Below are 24645 nucleotides of genomic sequence, written 5' to 3'. Positions count from 1 at the left end.
TTTTTTGCCACCATAAATTAAGACATTGTAGACGAGTTTGTAGAAGTTTCGGTGGGGAATGTATATTTGTGTGTTGCAAAACTCATCCAATTTATTGTAGCATATGCATGATAACCCAAGGAGACATAATCCGACAACTATGTTGTGTTCCTTACTTGGATAGGCCACTGCAATACTCCACATGCTGGGGATCAACAAAATCTGCTTATGGATGTCCATAGATCATGAAGAGATCTCATTGGCGGTCTCCAACATGTTGCAGGCCATAATCGACTCTTTAACTGGAGAAGGCAAGAAGGAAGAACATGGGAAGGAGGATGCCCTGGTGCTGGGTAACTATCATTGGAGAGGCCTACCAGCTTTCCTAAGAGTGGTGGCCCTTTAGCAAATAAATGTTGTGCATTTGAATCATTTTACCAGTGGATCTATGAAAATTACAAACTCACAATTGTTCCTACAGCCATTTTGTGAAAGGGCAGCAAAGGAACAGTAGGAATTATATAGAAAGGAAATTGTTGCATTACAGTTCGAATATATATATATATATATATGTGTGTGTGTGTGTGTGTGTGTGTGTGTGTGTGTGTGTGTGTATGTATGTCCCTCTCTATCTATCTATCTATCTATCTATCTATCTATCTATCTATCTATCTATCTATCTATCATCTATCTATCCTCTATCTACCTGCCTACCTACCTACCTACCTACCTACCTACCTACCTACCTACCTATCTATCTATCTATCTATCTATCTATCTATCTATCTATCTATCTATCTATCATCTGTCTATATTATTTATATTATCTATATTATGTATTATCTTCTAAAATAATTGTTGTGTATCTGAATAATTCTGCTAGTAGACCTATGAAAATCACAAGATCACTGAGAGGGGGAAACTTCCTCAGGTTCCTCCTTTTCTTCTTCTCATAAGTTGGTACAAAAAGACTAGAGTGTTTATCAAGTATTAGTCACCTTATTTTATAACATATTTTCTAATTGTAATAAAACAACTTCCTTTCTATATAATTCCTGCCACTCCTGTGCTGCCCTTTCACAAAATGACTGTAGGAATAATTTGTGGTTCCAGTTATTTCAAGTGTAAAGTAAATGAAGAATTAACTGTTTCTCATTGTCAGATGTGGAAACTGCTCTGATTCACCATTAATTATTATGAAAATGGATATTTAAAAACCGCAGAAAATCATTCATCTAAAATAAGCAAGGTAGCGTCTGTAAATGGTTACCACTGTAGAAGTTCTAATTTAAATAATTTTGCCTGATGCTGATTTCTTCTTTTTTACAGACCCCAAAAAAGATATAAAGGCAATCATTGCTCATCTTCTAGATATGCTTCCCAGTAAAAAGGTATCCGGTCATGGCCGGGACAGGGCGCTCAATTTACTCAACAAAAATGTGCCAAGACAGGACCTGGGAATCCATGACAATAGTCGCAGTATATTTGTGATTGATAATGGTAAGCAATGCCTGCATCCGTGATGGCGAACCTATAGCATGCGTGCCAGAAGTAGCACACAGAGCCCTAACTGTGGGCATGAGTGCCATCGCCAGCTGCTCTAATGGGCTAAGTCGTGCACATGTGCACTGGCCAGCTACTCTCTTCCGGGTTCCAGCATGTGCATGCCACAGAGAGGGCATGCCACAGAGAGGGTATGCTTTGAAGACCAGCTGTCTGGTGCATATGCATGTGACGGAACCTGGAAGAGCAGCTGGCCGCCACGTGCATGCGCAGCGGTAAGCTGCTCTCTTCTGGGTTCTGGCACTTTGGCGCATGTGTGCGTGCTCCAGTTTCAGCACTTGCTGCCAAAAAAGTTAACCATCCCTGGCCTACATGCAAGCTCTCTCTCTCTTGAACAGAGTTATGGCACCAGACAGAATCTGTGTGCTATCAGCCACTTCAGTCAATTGTCAGTTCAGTTGATATGACTCTTGAAGGCCACAAACCTTCAAAATGTTTCGCCAAGCTAGTTTTTAAGATGAAAGAAGAACATTATTAAGTGTATCACTGGAAATTCACTGTAGTTACTCTACTCTATATTGATTCCATTTTGAAATGAAAATGAAATGAAATCAGATTTGGCTTTTGCCCTGGTTCTACCTGGTCCCAGAGATCAAGTGTGGCCTTTAGACCAGAAGGGGTTGTGCATCCCTAGCTTAAGTGAAAACTGAACTTGAATTTGCTTGATTTTCCCTGCACTTGGCTGAAGATTGAGCCACTTTTTGCTCAGAGGAGGTCACTCTGCATTTACACCCCATAGCTGTTTACTTTCATTTGCAATGCCCAAGGAACAACATTCCATGAGCCGTGGTGGGCTGCTGGGGGTTCACAGGGGTTCAGAAGAACCTGTAGCTAAGATTCTGAGCAGTTCAGAGAACCCCAAATCCCACTCCTGGCTGGCCTCGCCTACCCCGCCCCTCCCAGGAGTCCCACGTGGCCAGTTTTGAATGTAGGAAAGTGCAGGGTGCACATGGAGGCTTGGGGAGGGTGAAAAAGGGGCAAAATTTGTTTCTGGCTTCCAGAGGGCCTTCGGAGCCTGGAGAGGCCGTTTTTGCCCTCCCGGAGGCTCAATGAAAGCCTCTGGAGCCCGGGGAGGACAAAAACACCCTCCCCCCGCTGTGGTGCAAGAGGCCGACTAGGCCATGCCCACCATGGCCAAGCCCACCCAGCAACTGGTCAGAGAACACCTTGCTAAAAACGGGGGGGGGGGGTGTTGCTTACCCTGGGTTCTGAAGCCTTTCCTCAAGCTTCCGTGAGGGCCTCCCCAGGCTCCAGGCCCTCTGGAGACCAGGAACTGGACCATTTCAGGCCTTCCCAAAGTTCCGATAGGCCCGTTTTTCGCCCTCCCCAAGCTTCCGTGCGCACCCTGAACTTACCTGAATCCAAAACAGGCTGCATGGGGACTCTTGGGAGGGGAGGGGAGGGGTGGGCAGGGCCAGCCTGGAGTGGGATTTGGGGGTTCTCTGAACTGCACAGAATCTTAGCTAGAAGTTCTCCTGAACCCCTGCGAACCCCCAGCAGGCCACCCCTGGCTCCAATACTCTAACATGTATTGGTGAAAAGAAAACCTCTTAAAATAAATTTACAAGTGGAACACTAAGGTTTATGCGATATTATGTAAGACAAGGGTTCTTGGAATAGCTTCTACTCCATCATCCTGCTTCAGACAGAAAACAAAATGGATGTATATGAAAAGATAATAAACAAGGCAGAAAGGCAAAATCCTTTTTCCATTATTGTTCCCCAACAAATAGTATATTACCTCTGAAACTGGAAGCTCCACTATCAGTCATTATAGATTTTCCATCCAAAGAGAATTTGATGGCTGTCTAAATAGTTTTGCGACTCACTTTTTATAAGGAAATCCATATTTCACAATACTTTTCTCAGAAATGATTTATCCATAGAAGGTTTTGTTGTTTTGCAGAGGACAACTTTAGAAGAACAGTGTGAACTTCAATTTTGTATCCAGTGTGAGCCCAGCTTTCAATTTGCCCCAACTTATTTCGGGCTACAAATCTAACCCGATTGTCTTTTTGCATTGTAACTTAAACTGATTCTGTGTCCTTTCTATCTTCCTCTACTTACCTACCACCACTTTGTTTCCCCAGGTCTAAAAAAGATTTTGAAAGTTGCTGGCCAGATTCCAGAGATGTCCGATTGTCTCCCTCTAACAGATAATACACAGCTCACAGCTTCAGTTCTTCTGAACAAATTGTATGACGACTTGAGATGTGACCCGGAAAGAGAAAACTTCAGAGTGATCTGTGAAGAGTACATTAAGTGAGTCCAACAGAAAACAAGAGAAACAGAATCCAGTAATCCAATGAAAGTATCAAAACCTTCACGGAGTTTCCCATCAGTAGTGGGATATGTCCTGTTGATTGATCTCACTCGGTGCAACCTAAATTGGATGCTTTCAGGAAGAGAGTGGACTGCCATTTGTCAGAAATGGTGTAGAGACCTCCTGCTTGGGCGGGGGATTGGTAGATTTGTAGATGACCTACAAAGTCCCTTCCAACTCTGTTAATCTAATCTAAATTGCCTGAATTTTTTGAACTTCTTTTTCCCAGATGGCACAGAACTAAAGGGCTGATTGTCCCTTTCCAAAATAAACCCACATGCAACACCCATCTGCTTTTTGCTTGTTGGAGTGTCACAGGAAATCAGGAGCCCAGGCGGTTCAAATATATAGGTTTATTGTATGGTAATTTTCTCTACAAGAATCTGAACTACTAACGATTCAAACAAATTGGTGGTAGATACAAGTCAACGGAATTCAGGGTGGGCTGGGCTTCGATCTCTTGTGGGCGCAAAGAGACTTGAGACTGATGATGTGTTTGATCCCTCCCTGGTCATGGCTCAGCCTGGTCATCTCCTAAATGGTGTTTTAAAATACTCTTTTTCATGTCTCAACATCAGCTTCTCTTATATTGTCACTGGGTAGATTATGAATTTGTAAGTCATCCAAGCCATCTCTGATGAGTGATGGGTGGCACATAAATCTAATAAATAGCATTTTGACTTATATGTTACCCATAGTCAGGGTTGGGCTTCAAATATTTCAGCAACAGGTTCTCTGCCCGGTTGCTGGGTGGGCGTGGCCATGGTGGGCATGGACTAGTCTGTCTCCTGCACCACGGTGGGGTGGGTGCATTTTCGCCCTCCCCAGGCTCTGGAGGCTTTCCTCAAACCCCTGGGAGAGAAAAAACTGCTTCCGCCAGGCTCCAGAGGTTCTCCGGAGGCTGGAAATGAGCCCGTTTCTGGCCTTCTGGAACTTCTGGGAGGACCATTTTCCCCCTCCCTGAGCCTCTGCACGGGCTCTGCATTTACCTGGCATCCAAAACAGGCCACGTGGAGACTCCTGGGAGGGGCAGGGCAGGTTGGGAGGGATGGGCGGGGCCAGCCAGCGGTGGGATTTGGAGGTTCTCCGAACCAGCCATAATGTTAGCTATGGGTTCTCCAGAACCCAGACGAACCCATAGCAGCCCACTCCTGGCTGGCCCCACCCCTCCCAACCCACCCTGTCCCTCCTAGTGCTTTACAACACTCTCTGGGTGGTTTACATTGTCAACATATTGCCCCTAACAATTTGGGTCAAACTCCTAGCTGTGAGCAGAATATGTCTGCAATACTGCATTCTAACTACACTACACAACCATGGCTCCAATAATAAATAAATGTAATCAATTAATAATTTTCAATCTCTGCTGCTGCACACTGCTGGGTCATATTTAAGTGATTGTCCACTAGGACTCCAAGATCCCTCTCACAGTTACTACTGTTGAGCAAGGCACCACATATACTGTACCTGTGCATTTTGTTTTTCTCTTACTTTTTTCACCATTGGATTTCATTTTGTTAGATCGCGCCCAATGTTCAAGCCCGTCAAGATCCTTCTGTATATTGAGCCTCTCTTCTGAAGTGTTGGCTATTCTTTCCAGCTTGGTGTCATCTGCAAATTTGATGAGTTCCCCATCTATCCCCCTCATCCAAGACAATGTAGTGTCATATCTTCTACTGTGCTGAATCAAAGGACAAATATTATGCCTACCATTCAGCTAACCTTAACTATTATTCTCTTTCTTTCATCTGTTTTTCCATGCCTCCAGGAGTAAAATTGACCCCAAGGATATGGACAAGACTTTACATGCCATCCAGACAGTGTCTGGAGTTTTACAAGGACCTTTTGATTTGGGGAACAAACTGCTGAGCATGAACGGTGTCATGGAGATGATGGTAGCACTGTGTGGCTCAGAGAGAGAGATTGATCAGCTAGTAGCTGTGGAAGCTCTCATCCATGCTTCAACCAAACTTAGTCGGGCCACATTCATCATTACCAATGGAATCACCCTGCTGAAGGAAATTTACAAAAGGACTCTGAATGAGAAGATCAAGATCAGAGCTTTAGTGGTTAGTTTTCTTAGATCTTTATCCTAATCTGTTTGATGATAGTCCTCTGAATCAGACAAAGAACTCTGCTCATTTATTTATGGAAACTTCATAATGAACTTATAATTAAGGTAAAATCTATGTGACAAGAAGAAGGCAATTGTTGCAAGTCCCACACAAAAATCTGCTCCATCACAGTTCCTATCCTTAAAATAAGACCAGATTAATTTATCAACCTGTGTTAGACTAGACAGAATTGTAGTCCCGTATCAATTGCATTGGGTGATAGTAGCTCCCCAAATTTCTGTTAGACAAAAATATTTGTCAGACTTATTACTTCAGAGTTGTGGCATTTCCATTGCCAAAGACAGAACTGTAGAGTCCTTGCTGTTCTCTGAGCTTGGTTGTTTGTTCTGCAGACACTTTTTTGTTTGTTTGTTTGCAGAAGACTGATGTAAAATAGTAGACCAGCAAAATACTATGGACATAATATGTCGTATTTTTTTGGAATATAAGATGCACTGGAGTATAAGACGCACCAAGATTTTGAAGAGGCAATTTAAAAAAAAAGTTTTTGCACTCTGCAGACCTCTCAAAAATGGGCCATTTTTTGTCAAAACAAGTGGCATGCATAGCCTTTAGGAGGCTTATAGAGTGCTCCTGGGGCTGGGGGGGGGGGCAAAAATAAGCAAAAAATACCCAGTTTTTCACTCATTTTTGCCCTCCCCAGCCATCAGGAGCACTCTATAAGCCTCCTAAAGGCTATGCATGGCCGTTTTTGCAAAGGGGGTGGGGTTTCGAGAGGCCAAAAATGCTGTATTCAGTGTATAAGATGCACCCAGATTTTCACCCTCTTTTTTGAGGGAAAAAGATGCATCTCATACTCCAAAAAATACAGTACTTAGACTTTAGCAAGGCATTTGACAAAGTGGACCACAACTTGCTTCTTGGTAAGCTAGAAAAAAGTGGGATAGATAGCTTCACCACCAGTTGGATTCGTAACTAGCTGACAAACCTTACCCAACAATAAGTCCTTAATGGGTCTATGTCTACATGGAGGGAAGTAAGCAGTTCAGTATCACAAGGTCCCATCTTAGGCCCAGTATTCGTCAATATTTTCATAAACCACTTAGATGAGGGAATAGAAGGGGAACTTACCAAATTTGCAGATGATACTAAGCTGACAGGAATAGCCAACACCCTAGATCAGGGGTGTCAAACTCACATCATCACGGTAGCATCATGTGACGTATTGGGACTTTCCCCCCGTTCACTAAACCGAGCAGGGGCAAGGCCAGAATGTGACGCATCCAGCCCGCAAGCCGCAAGTTTGACACCCCTGTCCTAGATGATAAACTCAGATTTGAACACTGGGCCCTATCTAACAAAATGAAAATCAGTGTAGAGAAAAGTAAAGTCCTACACTTAGGCAAGAAAACCAAAAGAACATATATAGATTGGGTGAAACCAGGCTTAATAGCAGTAACTGATATTCTTAGTGGACAACCAGCTAAATATGAGCCAACAGTGTGCAGGGGCAGCCAAAAAAGCCAATGCAATCCTAAACTGCATTAACAGAGGGATACATTCAAGATCAAGGGAGGTACTAATGCCACTCTACAAAGCCTTAGTAAGACCACACCTTGAATGCCGCATCCAGTTTTGGTCACCACACTATAAAAAAGATGTTGAGACTCTAGAAAGAGTGCAGAGAAGAGCAATCAGGATGACCAGGGGACTGGAGGCTAAAACATATGAAGAATGGTTACAGGAACTGGGCATGGCTAGTCTAGTGAAGAGGAGGACCAGGGGAGACATGATAGCAGTCTTCCAATATTTGAAGGGCTGCCATAGAAAGGAGGGGGTCCAGCTATTTTCCAAAGCGCCTGGAGGCCAGACAAGGAATAATGGATGGAAACTGACTAAGGAGAGATTCAACCTGGAAATAAGGAGAAATTTCCTGACAGTGAAAGCAATCAACCAATGGAACAGAAGTTGCCTTCAGAAGTTGTGGGAGCTTCATCACTAGAAACTTCCAAGGAGGAGACTGGATTGCTATATTCCCGGAAATGGTGTAGGGTCTCCTGCTTGGGCGGAAGGTTGGACTAGATGACCTACAAGATCCCTTCCAGCTCGGTTAATCTGTTAAATAAAAGAGACTTTTAGGATCTCACCCAACAGTATCACCTTAATTTTTCTTCTTTCAGAGTTTTAGAATTGCTCTTGCTCTTTTAGCACGTTGATCCTTTTAATCTTCTAGATAAGCAGGAAATGTAATGGAATTCACCCAGAGTTGGTGCAGAAGCAGAATAAATCTATTTTGGGACATAAAAGATAATAAGCTTATCTCAGCCAAAGACTTACATCCAAGCCTAAATCTTTTAGCCCAAGTAACTCTAAAGTGTGTTGGTACCCTTCTATCCTTCAAAAAACAAAGGTGCTCTTCAGTTGAGCGGATTACAGTGGACATATCGCTAAAGTGTTTATCAGCAAGAAAGCCGATTGCCACTGCCTTGTGCCAGGATATTTTTTTTCCCAACTTCCCAGGCTAGCCTACAACCCTACGACTAAAATAAATTTCTCACTGGAGTCTGATAAATGGATATTCCATCTTTCATTTAAATTTTTCTTTCTTCTTTTTCTTTTTTCTTTTGCCAGGGACTTTGCAAGCTGGGTTCTGCTGGAGGGACCGACTACGGCCTGAGACAATTTGCAGAAGGATCCACTGAAAAGCTAGCAAAACAATGCCGCAAGTGAGTGGGAGGTCTATTTTGGGAGCTGGGGGTCATAGGGAGACAGTTGAATAGGTGACTCCCCTGCCTCTCTTTCTTCCCTATCTTTTCAGCCTCTGCCTCCTGCCTTGTAAGGTCTGGTTGAGAAACATCTTGTTTATCTTGCAGCAGCTATCAGCTTACTATTGTTGGAAGAAATGTCCTTCTAGGTTCAGTTCCAAGTGGGGGGAAAAGACACTGGAAACATGGAGGCTGCTTAGAAAGATGGTTTTAATGGTGGACAGGACCACATGGCTTGAGGTCCTGGGGGAAAAGGTGATCACATGCTTCCAGATGTTGGGTGAAGAAGAAAAAGAGAGAGAGAAAAGGGACATGCTGGGCTTTTAATACTCTATGCAGCTCCATCTCTCTGTTTCCTGTTCCTGTGTAAGAAATGTATTCTGATTGGTTGTCAGACTCCCATGGGGCAATGCAGGGGCAACCCTTTAGGTTGTGTTTTGAGTCCAAGTTTGGTTGAGTTCTCAGATGCCGTGTGAGTTGGATAAAGGGCTAATACTATCATGCCTTAATCCCAGCATCCTGGAGCTGAGGGGGGAGACTCTTTGTTATGTAGAATAGACTGGCTCAGGCATTTTAATGGCCCATGAACAAAAGGGGGGGCTATTAAGAGTGAGTCTGTTTCCTGCCTAAAAAACCATGTTTCTCCATTTCTGATCCGGGGAAATACAATATTCTGTCTTCTCAATATTTCCTAGGATATTTCATTCTTCTAGGAAAGGGCCGGGCACTATTTAAAAAGAGAGGAAATACTGTAGCCATCTATGGCTGCAGTGACTAATATGGGTGACCATTTTTACTCCTTATCTACAGGCAGCATGATTTAATACCTAGCTCTTATAGACACCAATGCCCATACTGGCCACAGAATGACCAATCCAATTCAAATACAGCAGTTCTCGGCTTACAACCATTTGTTTAGTGAACAAGTTACAACAGCACTAAAAAAAGCAACTTGTGGCCATTTTGCACACTTACAACCATTGGAAGTTCCCCAAATTTGGACCCTTGGCAACTGGCATGTGTTTATGATGATTGCAGTTATTCACTTAAGGTCTACAGCAAGAAAGGTTGTAAAATTGGGCAAAACTCATTTTACCTGCCACATTTCCTGCCTCTCTCCTCTGATGTGTTGGGTAGATATGACCAGCAAGAGACAACCCCTCAGAGAACCTGGTCCCAAGCCGTGCTGGTTACTATGCTGATAACACAGGATTCTTCTTAAATTTTTATAGTGAAGGGAAAGACAGACTGGGAGGAAATCCTAATTCTTAGTCAAGCAGTTTCTCTCTCACCAAAGCATCTGTCCTGCAAGAGGCAATGTAACTGTCTTGTTCATTCAGGTGGCTGTGCAATCCCACCATTGACACCCGTACCCGAAAGTGGGCAGTGGAAGGCCTGGCTTACTTGACTTTGGATGCCGACGTGAAGGATGATTTTGTACAAGACGAGCCAGCCATGCAAGCCATGTTCGAATTAGCCAAGGTAGGAAATCTACAGCCTGGGTTGCTCTAAATCCTTGCTCCTTCGGCCTCAGGTACCTGGAATATTCAGTTTTGGTCACCACGATGTAGAAAAGATATGGAGACTCCAGAAAGAGTGCAGAGAAGAGCAACGAAGATGATTAGGGGACTGGAGGCTAAAACATATGAGGAACGGTTGCAGGAACTGGGTATGTCTAGTTTAATGAAAAGAAGGACTAGGGGAGACATGATAGCAATAGCAATATCTCAGGGGTTGCCACAAAGAAGAGGGGGTCAAGCTATTCTCCAAGGCACCTGAGTGTAGAACAAGAAGCAATGGGTGGAAACTAATCAAGGAGAGAAGCAACTTAAAATTGAGGAGAAATTTCCTGACAGTTAGAACAATTAATCAGTGGAACAGTTTGCCTTCAGAAGTTGTGAAAGCCCCAACACTGGAAGTCTTTAAGAAGATGTTGGATAGCCATCTGTCTGAAATGGTATAGGGTTTCCTGCCTAGGCAAGAGGTTGGACTAGAAGACCTCCAAGGTCCCTTCCAACTCTGCTATTGTATTTGTATATTGCCAAAAGTATTCGCTCACCTGCATTTACTCGCATATGAACTTACAGTATTTAACCTGTGATTATGTCTTCCCGACTGAATTGCTGTTAGTATTTTTTCCCCTTTGGATTCATTGTTGAGTCACTGACACTGCATTAGTGCCCATAATGTGGCTAGATATTTCCTTAGTCTACTCCATGCTTCATTCATTTTTATTATCCTACAGTTGCATATCAGTTATAATGTGACTTCTCCAAATTAATGACTTTTTTCATTATTCTTTGTGCTAATTATAGTTAGTCTGGATTTTATCAGACTGGTTTTCATTCATCTGTTCTGTATTAATGTGAGTATTGGGTAGAGAATTTGTAACAACATCCATTAGACATCAGTCAGCAGAGATCTGGAGCAAGCGGCATGTCCATATGGGAATGCAGGGGGCAGGCAGAGGTTGAGGGGAGCAGATAGTCCTGTAAGTAGCTTGGTTCTATGGTATCTAAAGCTTTAAAGGCAATAACCAGGAAACTTGAATTGCACCTGAACATCTATTGGGAGCCAATATAAGTTCATATGCAAGTAAAGGCAGGTGAGCGAATACTTTTGGCAATATAGTGTAAGTAGGAGTGTGTGTGTCTGTGCATGCGTCTTTGTATTCTCACACGCCAGGCAACCAGATGGAGAGAGCACTCACCTTTGAAATGCCTGGTGGGTATGTAGTAACCTGAAATTCCTTCATTTGGTTGCATGCAGACAAGCGACAAGACGATCTTGTACTCCACGGCCAGCGTCTTGGTGAACTGTACCAACAGCTATGATGTCAAAGAACTTGTCCCTGAACTTGTGCAGCTGGCCAAGTTTTCTAAGCAGCATGTACCTGAGGAACATCCCAAGGTAGGCATCATCAGTCCTCTAAGGAGCACCAATTTGTTTTGATACCAACTCCATACAGCTCTCAAAGGAGACCCTTTGAAAGCTTTATGCAACGTAATTTCATTTTAATGTATGTATTCAATCAGTGGTGGCATTGAAATAATTTAACAACTGGTTCTCTGCCCTAATGATCAGCTGGGTAGGCGTGGCTCAGTGGCCATGTGACTGGGTGGGTGTGGCCAACTCAATGTCACTCACGTCGATGGGCGTTTTGCCCTAGCTGTTACAATGTAATGTAAGAGTTAACCGGAGAGGCAGGGCAATAAAGATTAGGCTAGAAACAACACCAGAATGTTTCCTCCCTGCCTACCTTACAGGATTAGCCCTGAAAAGTGGAAAAAAACCAAAATGAGATTTCTTCCAATAACCGGTTCCCCAAACTGCTTAGAAAGTTAACAACCAGTTCAGCGAACAGGCTGAGTCCCACCACTGCATTCAATGTGACAACAAAGTGTTCTATTCTACTTCATTCTCATCAACAATTATCATTTCTCTTTTCTCCCCAAAGGACAAAAAGGACTTCGTTGCGAAGCGAGTGCAGCGTCTCATCAAAGCTGGAGTCACATCTGCCTTGGTCTGCATGGTGAAGGCAGACACTGCTATTTTGACAGATCAGACCAAAGAACTTTTGGCTAGGTAATTCTATCTAAGGGGCTGCCACAAAGAAGAGGGGAGGGTCAATCTGAAGGCCGGACAAGAAGCAATGGGTGGGAACTAATCAAGGGGAGAAGCAACTTACAACTAAGGATGCATTTCCTGACAGTGATAACAATTAATCAGTGGAACAACTTGCCTCCAGAAGCGGTGGGTGCTCCAACACTGGAAGTTTTAAAGAAGAGATTGGACAACCATTTGTGTAAAATGGTATAGGGTTTCCTGCTTGAGCCAGGGGTTGGACTAGAAGACCTCAACGTTCCCTTCCAACTCTGTTATTCTGTTATTCTCTCACTCTTTGTGATCCTTCCTGACTGAATTGTAAGCCTGATTGCTGTGTCCCCTTGTTTATTACAGCATTCCTTAAAAAAACCCTGTATACACTGAAATATAAATGAGGAATATGAGCAAGAATTGTAATGAAAAATGTTTTTCTCATCTCTGTTCCTTCCTGGCAGAGTTTTTCTCGCTTTGTCTGACGACCCCAAGGATCGTGGTATCATTGTTGCTCAAGGGGGTGGGAAGGTAACTCATTTCTACAACTTCTTCATTTGCAATAGATGGGCTAGCTTCACATGTATATATAACCAGATCTAGTGCAGTGATGGCTACCCTTTTCCAGACCAAGTGTCCAAAGTGCACCTGCATGTGTGCGGATGCGCACCCGGACCCCCAAAATGCAATGCATGTGTGGCCCCCTGCATGCATGCATGCCCCTCCCCCTGCATGTGCCCCACCCCCTGCACATGTGCACGCCCTCCCGCATAGACCCCATCCCGCATGCACGGCAGAGACCTGACAACCAGCTGGCCAGTGGGAGGCACACACGTATGTGTGGAGAAGTTGAACTGGGGCGACAGCTCGCGTGCCCACAGAGAGGACACTGTGTCATCATGGATCTAGTGGCTACCACATAATTGCTTGACATTTTGGCCGGTTTCACACAAAGTGCAAAAACAATGGCCAAGTTCCGGGGATAAATGTCCTTATCACTAGGACATTTTTTTTTTTTGAGGTCCTGCCAAAATCTATTTTTTGGGTAATTTAAACCATTGTTTCTTCACTCTCTCTTCTTGAGCAGCATCCCAGCTCCATTTGAGCCTGTTGTCTTAGACCAAGGGTGTAAGACCAAGACCAGGTTCCAGGGGTTCCCATCCTATGGGATTGGGCCCATAGGATGCTTAGATCTGGCCCGTGGAGCTGTCCTAGAAACAGCAAAGGACCAGCCCATGGTGCCTCTGCCAGCAGAAACGGAAGGAGGACCACATGCGGCCCTCCTAGGCTCCATTTTCAGCTGTGACGGCCTCTTGCCACCCTCTACAATTTTCCTTTCCTTCCCCTCCCTTCCCTTTGCCCTTATTTCCTCCATTCCTACAATAATTAGGATTTATGCAAACTATTTTGCTTCATTTCTACCTTTTCCCTGTGCATATGTTTTGTTTTTATACTATGTCTTTTTGCAAGGGCTGATACTGTAGAGCGGATATAAATTACATCAGTACATTAGGTGTTTATCCTATAATTTCTTTCTCTTCATCTTTAGGCCCTTATACCACTGGCCTTGGAAGGCACAGATGTTGGCAAAATAAAAGCATCCCATGCCCTGGCCAAGATTGCTGCCATTTCCAACCCTGACATAGCATTCCCTGGCGAGAGAGTGAGTAAATTCATGTGTCCTGCAACAACTTTATAAAACAGTAAAGTAATTGTGGGAACAAGCTGCATTTCAGTAACTGGAGAGGGATATAAATATATGAAGCTGCCCACACCAACTGAACAGCTTTTTCCTGTTAGCAAGTTGTTCTTGATATCCAAACAAAATCTACTTTCTGATAATTAGATTTTTTTCTTATCCCATCTTCTGAAATTTCTCTGAATAATTCTCCATTTCCTATGACAGTCTTTTGAGTATTTGAAGATAACTATCATGTCCTCTAAAGGGACGCGGCGGCTCAGTGGCTAAGATGCTGAGCTTGTCGATCAGAAAGGTCGGCAGTTTGGCCGTTCAAATCCCTAGCGTAATAGAGTGAGCTCCCGTTACTTGTCCCAGCTTCTGCCAACCTAGCAATTCGAAAGCACGTAAAAATGCAAGTAGAAAAATAGGGACCATTTTGGTGGGAAGATAAGAGCGTTCCGTGCGCCTTCAGCATTTAGCCATGTCGGCCACATGACCATGGAGACATCTTCGGACAGCGCTGGCTCTTCAGTTTTGAAATGGAGATGAGCACTGCCCCCTAGAGTCAGGAACGACTAGCACATATGTGCAAGGGGAACCTTGACCTTTACCTTATCATGTCCTCTACAGTCTCAGGTTAAACATATTCAACACTTCCAACCATTTCTCATAAGTTTTTCTTTCTAGTGTCAACTCTTCAAGTAGACAGGAAAGCAAAGTTGTGAACACTAATGAACGCAACTTTTTATTATAAAACCAAAGAATCTTGCAAGTCTGAATCCCCCCCCCACTTCTCATTATCTTTGTAACAAACCAAGGAAGGTCTTGTCTAAGCTTACAGTTTTAGCCAAAACTCCTATTTCCTTTTTCCAAAAGTTATTTTGGTTGCAACTCTTCCTTATGTGCCTCAAGGTTATTCCTTCTTCCCATTATGCCAGGCCCCTTACCATTTAGATTCTGCACTATTGTTTTTATCCAGGTGTATGAAGTTGTGCGGCCACTGGTCAGTTTGTTGAATACTGAGCGCGATGGGCTACAAAATTATGAAGCTTTGATAGGACTCACCAACTTTTCTGGAAGAAGTGACAAACTCAGGTGAGACAACTAATTGTGTTTAGGTTATTTTTAACAGGCTGATCCTATTGATTAAGAAAAACCTTACCATGTCTATCCATATCTTCACATTTTTTTCTTATTAAGCAGACTTTTTGTGATCTTTTTCTTCTGCTATATTTTATCATACCATTTCTACTTCCATTTATTTATTTATTTGCTCTGTAGGGCAGCTCATCTGGGTAGCTCATAACAAAAACAATAAGAAAACAGGTTAAAAACCAATATGCCAAAAAAATGATCAATAACCACTCGGATAAAAATAAACATGATCAGTAGCAAAATTAATTGTGTCAGACTCAGTACAGACACTGTAAAAACTCTTCACCATTGATGGACAACCCCACTCCCCGGTGGGAGGTGGGATTCAAATTATTTTACTACTGCTTCTGTAAATGTGGCTTTGTGGGCGTGGAGTGGTTTTGTGGGCGTGGTTTCATGAGCATGGCAGGGGAAGGATATTATAAAATGTCCATTCCCTCCACTAACATGCTTTCCAGTTCTGTTCTTCTGTTCAGGGTAACAAAAGAAGATCAGCTGGGAGGCAGCTGGGGTGGTGCCAGCCTATTTGTCAGTTCTCCCAACTACTCAAAATTTCCACTACCAGTTCTCTAGAACCTGTCAGAACTGGCTGAATACTACCTCTGCCCCCACCTCCACCCAAGTGAGGTGGGAGACTTGAGAGCCCGCCTACTGCCAATTACCTCCACTAGACCGATAAGATCGCATAGATTAGGCCTCCTCCGAATTCCATCAGCCAGCCAGTGTAGACTGGCAACTACCCGGAGGAGAGCCTTCTCGGTGGCTGCTCCGACCCTCTGGAACGAACTCCCCGTGGAGAGTCGGACCCTCACAACCCTCCAGACCTTCCGCGTCGCTCTTAAAATCTGGCTGTCCCGGCTGGCCTGGGGTTAAAGACTCTAACCCCACTCGAATTGTATGACTGTTATGTTCTTAAATGAGGTAGTGTTTTCATGTTGTAAATCGTTTGTCCTTCCCCACCCCCTTTGAACTGTGAGCCGCCCTGAGTCCCCCTAGGGAAAAGGGCAGCATACAAATAAAGCGAAGCTGAAACTGAAACTGAAACTAAGAGCCTTGTCTTCTGGGCCTTACTAAAGGCCAGGAATATGGGGCTAATCTAAGATCTGATGGGATAATATTCTTTTACTTAGATCAGTGTTTCTCAGCCTAGGCAACCTTAAGACATGAAGACTCAACGCCTAGAATTCCCCAGCAATGTGGTGGGGAATTTAGGAGTTGAAATCCACACATCTAAGTGAGAAATACTGACTTGGATTATCTCCATAGAAGCTTTAGCTTTATTGTTAACTTTCATATGGTGTATATCACTGCATGTTTAGTCACTTAATAACAAATGATTTAATTAGGAACAGCAGAAACATGATTATGAGTTAGAGTTCCTAAGCTTTCCAGATTCCATTATAGCAGCAGAGAAATTAATTCAATGTTCAGATCAAAGAAAATTAAGATTTCCCATGATTTCTGACTTAAATATGTAAGAAATATCTAATATAATCAGAGAAAACTGAAAAGAATGGATGAAGGGCACAGCTGGATGCCAATGCCCTGTATAAATCCTCTATTCCAAGGAAGCAGATGAAATAAAGTATGGGTTTTCAAAGCCATCAAATTCACATAACATTGGTTGTACATGAAGCCATAAACCAGGGTTCTAAGAGACAGACTTATTAAAAAAAACACCTTTGCATCACCATAGCAACAGCTGCCGCTGAGTAGTTAATAGAGTACTGGTGATGCCAAAAGATCTTTTTATTGCAGTAAACTATGATTAAAAGGGAGACTTGTCTTTGAGCCAAATTTCACAAAGTGGAGATTGGTGGATGAGCCACAGTGGCGCAATGGTTAGAGTGCAGTACTGCAGGCTACTTCTACTGCCTGCCGGTTGCCTGCAATTTGGCAGTTCAAATCTCACCAGGCTCAAGATTCACTCAGCCTTCCGTCTTTCCGTCCTTCTGAGGTGGGTAAAATGAGGACTCAGATTGTTGGGGGCAAAAGGCTTACTCTGTAAACCGCTTAGAGAGGGCTGTGAAGCGGTATATAAGTCTAAGTGCTATTGCTATTGGCCTCTTCTCAGAGTCCCTGACATTTTCATACTTTTCATTTTCAGCACCCCAACACAGTAATTAAAATACACATGCTTCTTTCAGACAAAAGATCATCAAAGAGAAAGCTCTACCAGACATTGAAAACTACATGTTTGAAAACCATGATCAGCTCCGACAAGCAGCCACAGAATGTATGTGTAACCTTGTAGTTAATAAAGAGGTAAGCATTTCCATTTCCTGAAAATTCTGGTGAAGGGATTTCAGGTCTACAAGTTCTTCATCTAGGAATGTTCAATATGGCTGTATTTTATATGGAACATCCATTTCATTGATTTCCCTCTCAACTTCCCCCAGGTTCAAGACAGATTCATTGCTGAAGGAAACGACAGACTCAAGTTGATAGTCCTGTTATGTGGCGAAGATGATGACAAAGTTCAGAATGCAGCTGCAGGAGCCCTTGCGATGCTCACTGCAGCCCATAAGACACTCTGTCATAAGTTAACCCAAGTGGTAAGTCTATTCTTGCTTTTCAACCTCAATGTGTAGGTGTTGTGGCCTGCCAGCAGAGCTGGCAGCAGATTCAGACAGTGAGGAGGTTGGGGTGGAACATGGGCCAGTCCTGGAGTCTGAGGAAGGCTCTGATGAGGGCTTTGTGTCGGAGGTAGAGAGAGGGCCAGAGCTGTATGCCAGTTATTAAATGTCAGACATCAGTGAGGCAGACAAACAGCTGGAGCCTGTTCCCAGTGTGCACATGCGCAGAGTTGCCAGATGAAGGGAACAGCTAAAGAACAGGGATCGACTTGTGAGTAAGACCACAGGTGGACGATAAATGGCACCTCCCAGAGGAAATAAAAGAGGAGCAAAAGGGGAGCGGAGTTTGCAGGAGACAATTAGTTCGCTTAATTGGTTCGTGACTCTCCAAGACTCCTTGCCAAGTTTTGCAGATATCAGCCTGTCAGTTCTCCAAGCCAGATAAGGTCTGTGACAGTAAATCCTCCCTTGAAAGACTTTGTTGGATGTGAACGAACAGAATTCACAGTAAATTAATAAAAAAGGTTTTTGTCGGGACAAGGATTTTGGTTCATGCTCTTGAGAAGCCTAGGGCAGAACAGTAGGTAAAGATGGGCGTTTAACTTGTTTTCAAAATTCTGATTTGCTTTATGTAATTCTGCTGTTCCTGCTAGTGATCTTTTCATGTACTGTAGGGTTTCAAGAACATATATGAACACAATAGACTACCTGTGCTCCTTGAATGAGAGGAGGCATCATTCTGCTCTTCTTCCATTTTTTTTCACTCTTATCCATCACCTCACAAGATCTGCAAATTTTCTCCTGCTTAAAATGCTATTACTCTGCTGGAATGGCCCAAGGCAGTTCAGGAATCAAGATTTTAAGAATATTTAATATTTTGTCCCTTATTTTATTTGATTTTGTCCCATCTATATTACTTTATAAGTAACTCAAGGCAGAAAACATATATTATACTTCTTCCTCTTATTTCCACAACAACAACAAACGGGTTGGGCTGAGAGAGAGCAACTGTCTCAAAGTCACCCAAAAAGTTTTCATGCCTAAAATGGAACTAGAATTCACAATATCCTGGTTTTGCTACACCAAACTGGCTCTTATTATCTTTTACGGATGCCTGTTCTATTTAGAGATATGACTCTATCCTTCATTAGTTCCTGTTTCCTCACAAAAAAGTGGTGGGATGGGGTTTTCATTTTTTTTAAATGATAAAACGGCCTTACAGGACAATTAAGAAAATGAAAGTAAATTAATAAGCAAAGCTTTTTTTTCTCCCCCACAAACGGGGAATAAGGACATAGTAATTAATCAATAACTCACCATGAAGTTACCCTGAACTGAATATATTTAGAATCCTAAATTATGATCCTTTTCACACTTTTCTAATAGGGCCCCATGAACAAAACTGCATTGTGTATGTGCTCATCATTCTGATTTCTTCAGACTAATAATTCTGATTTGTTTAGACAACCCAATGGCTGGAGATTTTGCAGAGACTCTGCCTTCACGAAAAGCAGGAGGTCCAACACCGTGGGGTGGTGATTGTTTACAATTTAGTCCACGCAGACCAAGAACTGGCAAAAAAATTGGTGGAGAGCGAGATGTTGGAAATCCTGACCATCATTGGTAAAGAAGCGGATGATCCTAAAAGACAACACATTATCAAAGTGGCTCGAGAATGCCTTGTGAAGTTCATGGACTATGGATTGATCAAACCCCTGACTCAGCCATAAAGAGGGAAGGAAAAATAAAATGACACAAATCAGAAATAAAGGAGAAATTGGAATGAATGTGTATGGAATAATGATCAGAAAATTAAAGCATTGTCTTCAAAGTTGTCCCTTATTATGCTTTTATCTTCAGAAATAATAATCAAGATAATTCATAAATAATTGCTTGGAGGGTGCCTTTTGTCCTGGCTAAAACAATTATTCTTTGAAGTGCCTACCTGGCCAAATTATTTAAAGATGGGAAACTCCTAAAATCAAAATACCTGGTATGTCAGTCAGGTATTGCTTGGTAACATCGCAGTTGATGGAAACCACTCCTGGTCTAACTGAATCTACAGTGAAAGTTAAATATCCTTTTCAAGTAACTACCTTTATTTCCAACTGTAGGAAGTTAGCATCTACCCCTCTCCTAGAAGAATGAAATATCCTATGAAATATTAAAAAGGCAGAATATTATATTTCCCTGGATGAGAAATGGAGAAACATGTTTTTAGTCAGGAAACAGATCAGAGATTGTTTCCGGCTGCTGCCACCAGTTTGCCTGAGCCAACCTATTCTACATAACAAAGATCTGCCCCATTTCATTGCACCACCCACCAAGTTTCAACCAAACGTAGCACACAGACAACCTACAAAGCTTACTATGACTTCTGACAGCAACCAATCAAGATAATCTTCCTGTGCCCTAAGAAGTTCAAAGTTCAGAGAGGGCATAAAACCCAGGGATTCTCAGCATCTCTTCCCTTTTAACCCAGCGCTGTCCGAAGACATCTCTGTGGTCATGTGGCCAGTATAACTAAAAGCACTGTTACCTTCCCATCAAAGTGGTTCCTATTTTTCTACTTGCATTTTTACATGCTTTTGAACTGCTAGGTTGGCAGAAGCTAGAACAAGTAATGGGAGCTCACCTCGTTACGCAGCACTAGGGATTCGAACCACTGAACTGCCGACCAGCTCAGCGTCTTAACCACTGAGCCACTTTTATTAGATGTATTTTATTAGATGTAGCTCAAATCTTTCCTCGGCTCCACAGGTCTGCAAAGCATTTTAGGTTCCCATTTTGGATTACTTGAATGTTTGCCTACCTGTTTTTTTTTAAAGTTTTTAAAATATTTTACTAAACTTAAAACATCGTAATTGCCTTTTTTAAAAAATCTTAGTGGCATTATAAACTAAATATTATTACAATAGTTGTACGTTAAAACCTAGGTTCGTTTTGCCCAGTAGTCTCTATAAACAATTTCTCGTCCAAAGTTTGGCTGGCAGATAAATTGAAGGAAATAGAATAGAATAACAAAGTTGGAAGGGACCTTGGAGGTCTTCTAGTCCAACCCCCTGCTTAGGCAGGAAATCCTACACCACTTCAGATAGATATAGAATACATTCAAAGATATTTTTGTGATTACAGAATTTATTAGCACGTAAAAAGAAAAAAAGACATGAGCTGAAACAGAACCCAACCCCGCTGAAGGGTTGAGCTGGGAGTGGGGAAGTTTAGAGGAAACTCTCGTGAGAAAATTTGCTATTTCCCTCGGCGCAATGATTGTTGGGAGTTGAAGTTAAAAAGGATCCTGTGAGCGACCGGAAACAGGAAGTGTGATCCAGACGGCTGCAGGGCTTTCCATGATGGGACGGCAACTTCGTCCGGAAGTCCTTCCCTCCTTGGACGCGGGACTTTAAAATGTCGGAGCAACGAAGTCCCTGCTGGATACATGGTAGGCGTGTGGATTTGGCTTTTATATATATTTCAACTTTATCGTTTCTTATGCGTAAACTGAACGTAGTCATTTAGAGTGTTTTCAAGAAACCAGAGTTAAGAAAAAACGTGGCTTGTCACGTGTCTCTTACGTCGTGTTCCTACAATCCCCTAAACCAGTGTTTCTCAACCTTGGCAACTTGAAGATGTCTGGACTTCAACTCCCAGAATTCCCCAGCCACACATCTTAAAGGGTGAGAAATGCTGGTTTAGCGGATTGTAGGAACGCGACATAAGAGACACGTGACAAGCACAGAGGAAGAGGCTGAGCTGCACCGGTGATTGCTCACCATTAAGGAACAGAGAAAGCTGGATGAAAAGTGGCAACTTAGGAAACCAGTGGTGCCCTCCCTGGCTTTTTGTGCCCACAATCTAAAATGAGTAGCATTGATCGTCCTAGAAATATCATTTTGTGATATTGAATTGCAAAAATAATGGCTTAAGTATTGAAGTACTGCACATTGTCTGACAAAGAGGTTCCTGCAGATTGGTGCTGGGTAACCATTTGTCTGAAGTGGTGTAGGGTTTCCTGCCTAGGCAGGGGGTTGGACTAGAAGACCACCGAAGTCCCTTCCAAGTCTGCTAGTCTATTCTAGGCATACCAAAGGCAATGATGAGTGAAGTCTAGTCTGAACTGGTATTGTCAGAACTTTGGTTTTGACTCTGACCAGGGTGTGATCACGTAATCTTCTCTCTGAGCTGGTTTTGGCAGTCTGGGATCCCCTGGGATTTCTCTGTTTGCATTTGTCTCTGGATCTGTGGCCTATTGCTGGACATGTAAGGGGCAGAAATAGATTTCATGGGGTGTAGGGGTTGAATTTATCACATTTAAAGTGGTTTAAATAGACCATTGCACTGTGGAGATTCTTTTTCTTCAGTGATCGGTGGATGAAAACTTAAGTTATTCTTCCCACTTTCTCTGGGAAGCGGAAATAGAAAATTTAGAATAACAGAGTTGGAAGGGACCTTGGAGGTCTTCTAATCCAACCCCGTCTAGATAGGAAACCCAACACCACTTCAGACAAATGGTTATCCAACATCTTCTTTAAAACCTCCAGTGTTGGAGCATTCACAACTTCTGGAGGCAAGTTGTTCCACTGATTGTTCTGTCAGGAAATTTCAACTCAGTTCTAAGTTGCTTCTCTCCTTGATTAGTTTTTGCCCATTGCTTCTTGTCCTGCTTTGGAGAATAGTTGGACTCCCTCTTCTTTGTGGCAACGCCTGAGATATTGGAATACTGCTGCTATCATGTCACACACACCCCCCCAGTCTTTCTTTTCATTAAACTAAACATACCCAATTCTGGCAACTGTTCTTCATACGATTTAGCCTCCAATCCCCCAACCATCTTTGTTGCTGTTCTCTGCACTCTTTCTAGACTCTCAGCATCTTTTTTACATTGTGGCGACCAAAACTGGATGCAGTATTCCAAGTGTGGCCTTACCAAGGCGTTATAAAGTGGTATTAACACTTCACGTGATATTGATTTTATCCGTGGCACGACAAAACCGCGGTCCACTAAAGCGCGCCCGATTAAAGCGCGTCGCTGACGTCATCAGCAGCGCGACAACAACGACCGCGGAGAAAAAAGGGTGCTTTAAAAAGCGCTTTTAAAGCAAGCCGATTCACGTAAAGGTAAGGGTTAGGTTTAGGGTTAGCGTTAGCGTTAGGTTTAGGGTTAGGTTTAGGGTTAGGTTTGGGGGGGGTTAGGTTTAGGTTTACGCGTTAATTTTAGCTTTACCGCTCACAGCGTGCTGTTTTCGTCGCGCTGTGATGACGTCAGGTACGCGGTTTCGTCAAGCGCACTTTAGTCGACCGCGGTTTTGTGGTGGAACCGATTTTATCCCTCTGTTTATGCAGCCTAGAACTGTGTTGCTACAATTTTTAGCATGGAGAGCACCACTCCCTTCCAGTTACAAGGGTTGATAAGTGATGTGTCAAAGAAAAATCCTGGAGGGAAAAATTAGATAGAATTAAAAATGCAAGGTAGCTAGCTCTTTCTTACACCATAGCCATTTTCCCACCAGAAGATTGGTACTTCTTTTCACTGTAGAAAAGGACCATTAGGGTAAATACAAGGTTTAGAATGAACCTGCTTGAGTTCTATAGGAAACAATGATATGTTTTTCACAGGGAACTGCTAATAAATGGTTGAATCTTTTGAAATCCTAAGGCAGAGTTAATTAAAACTTTGTAGCATAGGGCCCATTTATTTGCAGCACAAGTGGTTTCTGATTACTTCTGTCCACCAATAAGATCTGATAGGGTGGATGTTCTCTTAGTCCCATCACTCAAGCAGATGATAGGATCCAGAAGATGAGCTTCTTTATCACCAGATCTGCCCTGTGGACCAGAGATTTGGATTGGCCTATTTAGAAGTTTCTTAAAACCTGTTTGTTTTTTTCTCCTGGGTACTGGGTTAACTTGCTTGTAGCTAACTTGATTATTCTTGGGATTGCTTTTTTGATAATATAAAGTTGCCCTGGGTGCAATGTTTTATTATTTTAGTAGTATTTTTGTGTGTATTCATCACCCCAAGTCACAGGGCAGTTCAGTGATTTTAGGGATCGATTTAATAAATACATCTTTTTCAAAGTAAAAGAAATGATAAATAATGCTACTTTAAAACAAGATACATATAAAACTGGATGTGTGGATGACAGATTGAGATTTTGTTCCAGTGGAAGTACAATTATGCTTGAGGATGTTGAGAGAAAACCATCCAGGTCCATTCCAACTCTGATTCTACGATGTGATTATTTGGGCACTGTTTCCATTATGTTATAAACTTTTGATGTTGCTAGTTTGAAAAATCTTCTAACAATAAAAGCTGTGTAATAGAAGGCCATGGCCTCCCCTTCATTGAATGTGGTAGAGGGGAGGTGATGCTTTGATTTGAATTCATGCACAGGTGATTGGGGTGAAGGCCCAAATGGTCCCTTCCAACATTGATTCTCTGAAGACAATAACAACTGGATTTTGTTTTGTACAGGTGGTGGCTAACTGTTGACATGACCAGAAGCAGTAACAAGAATTTTCTGCTTATACGAGGTATTTCTGAAAAGAATTCTTCCTAGCAACATTCTATTTTTTAAAAAAAGACCCAGTAGCAGAGGACATAATGTTGCAAGATTGGCATACAAAGAACAAGTTATGTAAACACTGTTAACTCTGTGATACTGATCCAAATGACTTGCATGAGAGATCAGCAGTCTGTGTTGCCATGATATTGTACAGAAGAGGCCTTCCATGGTGGACTTTGCGTCTAGATCAGTGTTTTTCAACCTTTTTTGTGCAAAGGCACACTTTTTTCATGAAAAAAATCACGAGGCACACCACCATTAGAAAATGTTAAAAAAATTTAACTCTGTGCCTATATTGACTATATATAAAGTAATTTTCCCATGGCACACCTTACACTATGTCACCGCACACTAGTGTGCTGCGG

General features: G+C 42.6%; 2 protein-coding genes and 1 non-coding gene across 3 annotated transcripts in view; all 3 read left to right on the top strand.

The window, feature by feature from the left end:
* UNC45B (unc-45 myosin chaperone B) overlaps window positions 1–19549 on the top strand; it is a 34512-nt gene extending 14963 nt beyond the window's left edge. Inside the window, exons 7-20 of the mRNA XM_087717283.1 lie at window positions 164–332; window positions 1309–1479; window positions 3633–3804; window positions 5634–5934; window positions 8572–8666; window positions 10046–10187; window positions 11475–11615; window positions 12163–12290; window positions 12767–12833; window positions 13852–13965; window positions 14963–15078; window positions 17286–17403; window positions 17538–17693; window positions 19178–19549. Of these exons, the coding sequence (XP_087573409.1) occupies window positions 164–332; window positions 1309–1479; window positions 3633–3804; window positions 5634–5934; window positions 8572–8666; window positions 10046–10187; window positions 11475–11615; window positions 12163–12290; window positions 12767–12833; window positions 13852–13965; window positions 14963–15078; window positions 17286–17403; window positions 17538–17693; window positions 19178–19444 (2157 nt within the window). The 3' untranslated portion in view covers window positions 19445–19549. The remainder of the gene's footprint in view (window positions 1–163; window positions 333–1308; window positions 1480–3632; window positions 3805–5633; window positions 5935–8571; window positions 8667–10045; window positions 10188–11474; window positions 11616–12162; window positions 12291–12766; window positions 12834–13851; window positions 13966–14962; window positions 15079–17285; window positions 17404–17537; window positions 17694–19177) is intronic.
* A 1497-nt stretch (window positions 19550–21046) lies between these two features.
* The window catches only part of AP2B1 (adaptor related protein complex 2 subunit beta 1), a 99643-nt gene continuing 96044 nt past the window's right edge, over window positions 21047–24645 (top strand). The window contains exons 1-2 of the mRNA XM_087717279.1: window positions 21047–21156; window positions 24190–24248. The gene's annotated coding sequence lies outside the window, so the exon portion shown is untranslated. The remainder of the gene's footprint in view (window positions 21157–24189; window positions 24249–24645) is intronic.
* On the top strand, window positions 21803–21899 carry LOC148044863 (Z30 small nucleolar RNA). Its single transcript, XR_015697217.1, has one exon. It is a non-coding gene; the product is annotated as a Z30 small nucleolar RNA (small nucleolar RNA).

This window comes from Thamnophis sirtalis, unplaced genomic scaffold (genome assembly GCF_051295495.1).
Source record: "Thamnophis sirtalis isolate CommonGarterSnake01/CBP01778 unplaced genomic scaffold, rThaSir2_p1.2 scaffold_6, whole genome shotgun sequence".
In the NCBI taxonomy this organism is placed as follows: domain Eukaryota; kingdom Metazoa; phylum Chordata; class Lepidosauria; order Squamata; family Natricidae; genus Thamnophis; species Thamnophis sirtalis.
The sequence above is the reverse complement of the archived record's forward strand: the minus strand, read 5'-3'. Positions and strand labels throughout refer to the sequence as shown.